The sequence below is a fragment of the Xyrauchen texanus genome, chromosome 30 (genome assembly GCF_025860055.1).
Source record: "Xyrauchen texanus isolate HMW12.3.18 chromosome 30, RBS_HiC_50CHRs, whole genome shotgun sequence".
Taxonomy (NCBI): domain Eukaryota; kingdom Metazoa; phylum Chordata; class Actinopteri; order Cypriniformes; family Catostomidae; genus Xyrauchen; species Xyrauchen texanus.
Genome location: NC_068305.1, coordinates 34158042 through 34161891, shown reverse-complemented (window position 1 = coordinate 34161891; position 3850 = coordinate 34158042). Strand labels below are relative to the sequence as shown.

General features: G+C 30.9%; 1 protein-coding gene across 1 annotated transcript; it reads left to right on the top strand.

The window, feature by feature from the left end:
- Positions 1-400: 400 nt before the first annotated feature.
- On the top strand, positions 401-3554 carry LOC127623894 (fatty acid-binding protein, brain-like). The gene is made up of 4 exons (XM_052098482.1): positions 401-566; positions 743-915; positions 1069-1170; positions 1609-3554. The coding sequence occupies exons 1-4, from the start codon at positions 494-496 to the stop codon at positions 1657-1659; spliced, it is 399 nt and encodes a 132-aa protein (XP_051954442.1). The 5' UTR covers positions 401-493; the 3' UTR covers positions 1660-3554.
- Positions 3555-3850: the final 296 nt, after the last annotated feature.

The window sequence follows — 3850 nt, the reverse complement described above, 5'->3', positions numbered from 1 at the left end:
ATAATAATCTATACAAATATTTGCATTGTTAGCTTTGTATATTAAAACAATAAAACGATTGTAAAAAAATTCACACCATCGCACATTATACCAAAATTAAATTTAAAGTTTATCCCGGTCATGATCACATATTTATTTTCCAAAATGTAGATAAATGTTTTAACGTAAATGAAACCATTTATAAAAGCATATGTTTTTATATTTTAAAAAAGTGAGGGGCAGAATCACCCATAATTGTTTAACTATAAAAAGTTTTTACGGTAACAATTTGTCAACATACTGGTTTTACAAACACAAGAGCCAATCAAATGTTTTAGCTTTTACAAATAGCCAATAAGAACACTGACTCCTCCCACTAGGGGTTTTATTAGTTTAATGCAGTTGAATAAATTCTATTTAAGATCATTTGCAGCTGCATTTTCTACAGAGTAATAATACAATCTTTAGTGTTTACTTGCTGATCAGAAAAACTGAAGAAAAAAAAACTTGGAAAATGGTAGACGCATTCTGTGCCACGTGGAAAATGGTTGGGAGTGAGAACTTCGATGAGTACCTGAAAGCTATAGGTACGTTTGATTAATAATAATTATAGTTTTGTTTTGTATTTTTTATCAGCAATACTGCTACTACTACTACTACTACTTCTCCTTCTCTTAGATTTTGTTTTATTATAGTTTTAATTTACATATGTATGGTAATTGTATTCAGTGAGCAGATTTTAATGCATGTGATTCTTTCAAAGGTGTTGGGTTTGCAACAAGACAAGTTGCAAATGTGACTAAACCGACCATCATCATCTCGAAAGAGGGAGCCAAAGTTCTGGTAAAATCACAGGGTACTTTAAAGAACACCGAGCTCTCATTCACACTGGGCGAGGAGTTTGATGAGGTCACTGCAGATGACAGACACTGCAAAGTAAGTTTGAAAATTCTTTTAAAACATTGTTTATGACGTGTAACATTTGCTGCAATGAATTCTTGTTGCATGCACCACAAAGGTTTTGTCTGAAGGTGTTTTGCTGAGATGCATGCACAATAATGTGCAGTTTGTTTGTTTGTTTTTTGCTAGTCTATTATGGTTATGAATGGAGACCAGCTTGTTCATGTCCAGAAGTGGGATGGAAAAGAGACCACCTTTGTCCGGGAGATCAAGGATGGGAAGATGGTCGTGGTGAGGGTCTTTTTTTTCACAGTAATTTAGAAACCTCATGGACTTTAAAGTGTATATAGAAATGTACTGTAAGGGAGAACGGGGTTAGTTGTTACACAGGGGAGTTGTTACAGTGGCTAGCTCAGTAACTATATATATATATATATATATATATATATATATATTACACACACAAATCAAGTAATAAATATCAGGCAAGCCATCACAATTGTGGCAATTGTCATATTTTTACACTTTTTAGATATTTGTTTTTATAAACAATGGGCTGAAATGTTTAACATTTTGCTGATTTATGATTTACTGTAAAAATTTTGCTAATAAACCGTATAACGGGATGTTTAATGGTAGATTATATTGTGACAACTTACCCCATATAGTGTGACAAATGGTCAACTTTAATGCACTGATTTGCTTGCTGAATTCAAATTCCCTTTTTAGACACTCACCTTTGGGGATGTGAAGTCTGTGCGCACCTATGAAAAAGCATAAGGTTTGGGAATATAATCAGGATTTGTTCTTCACTGGGCAGCAACATAAATTATATGCTTCGATGTTTTACTGAAAGCAGAATTTTGCACTTCATTCCTACTAATTTAGCAAACCATGTTCTAGATATAATTTTAAGTAGGGTACAATGGGGCTAAGGGCCCCCTGGGATAAAAGGCTCCTTAATTTTATTTCTCCCCAAACATAAAATAGCATTACAAACTACCACAGGACTTTCCTAAACACCATTATACACTGAAAAACTTTCCTGATCCATGAGATCATTGAATGTAATATCAAAAGTTTAATTTTGAGGTGATTTAAACTAATATTTAATCATTTTTGAAATGTTGTACATTTATGTAGCTAATGATTATCTTGGAATTATCACTTTTATTTTTAGATAAAATCCTTATTTGTCATTTTCAATTTTGTTCAAGTTGATATTAAAAAAACAATAACTTTCCACTATGTGAAATTATAGTATCTGGGGTGAAAAGCCCAGATGTTTCAGGGACTGAAAACCCCTATTAAACACCGTTTTTTCTTAAGTGGGGGCATGGGCGCAGCCAGGAAATTTATTTGGAGTTGGCCTCAATAAAAATGGATGGGCCAAGTTTTCTGTAATGTTTTTATTTTATTTATTTTTTTACCAAATTTTCCTTGATAACAGAGAACTGCCGCATTCACACTTTCAGAAATCAGAAAGTGATTATGCATTTTAAAACTATTTTCTAAATATATATTTGAAGTCAAAGAATAATCTATAATATCATGGCTACGTCACTGAGTGGGAGGAATAGATTCGTCATGAAACATTTTCAAAGTGGGCTCACATCCAGTCAAAATGGAGATTAATTTGTTAATAAAATGCTTGATGTAATGAAATGTCAAATTTGATTGAAATAAACAAGAAATGATGCACCCTTTTCTTAAGTTGTTAAACTGTTATTCTATGGAATAGAGCTGCTTAAAATATCTATTTTTATGTTCCAAGAAAAAATAACAGCATATGGGTTTTGAACAACACAAGGATGAGTAAAAGTACATTTCCCATTTTTAGGTGAACTACTCCTTTAACTGGTGACTCATCCTCAAAATAAAATGGTCTCTTTTAAAAGAAGACTCTTAGGAGATGATTTACAAAATCTAGAATTAAAGACAAAGAAATGATTTATTGTTAGTCATCTGGGGTATTGCTGAAATCATCTGTGCTCATTTCATTCTGACATCATCCTAAGTGCTTGTCATGAATATTTCCTTGCTGTTGTTGATGGCAAAGGAAAATATGATTGTAGAGACGTGTCATTCTTCCTATGTTTCATCTTGAAAGCCCTCATGCTGTGGTTAAATCGAGTACAACAAAGGTTTTAACCTAACCAATAAAACCCATGTAATGTTGTCTGTTGTAAACTATATATAAATGTTATGCTATTTAAAATAAAATAATAATAATAATAAAAAAACAAAATCATGTGCTTAGTTTTTGATGTTTTTTATTTCTTTAACCAGCAGAGGGCACTAAATTTTTCCTGTATTTTGTATTATTATTTATGTTAAGGCACAAATGTTTGCATATTGTACTAGATTTTTAATTGTGTAAGATGTGATGCTATCTTTTCGTGGCTGGTTTATAAACTAGCTTATACGCATATTACATATATTTACACATTACATATATTTGGAGCATTTGTGAGTACCTACAGCTCAAGATTAATTCATCCACGCTGCTACAAAGAGCGTTTTAGAAAGTCTTTTTTTCCCAACTGCGATTAGAATTTATAACCAGTGTTATATAAGATGATATATAGATAATGGTCGTATATAATCATAATGCTTTGATGAAATTGATATTTGAGAACAAGACTTGTTGTTGTTGTGTATGTTGTCTGTTGTTGTTGTTGCTTATTTATTAATTGTATTTTTGAGCTGTTGTGACATATAAATTTCCCCTTGGGGATTAATAAAGTAAATCAAATCAAATCAAATATGCATGTAAATATGTTTTATTTATTGTTTTATTTATTAATATGCATTTTGAATATTACTATATGTTAGTATATAATGCATGGTTTTAATATAATAATAATAATAATAAATTTATAATAATAATCTATATAAATATTTGCATTATGATGGATTATCATTATTAAAATACCATAAAAGTAGTCAATTCAAAACAAATCTGTTGTGT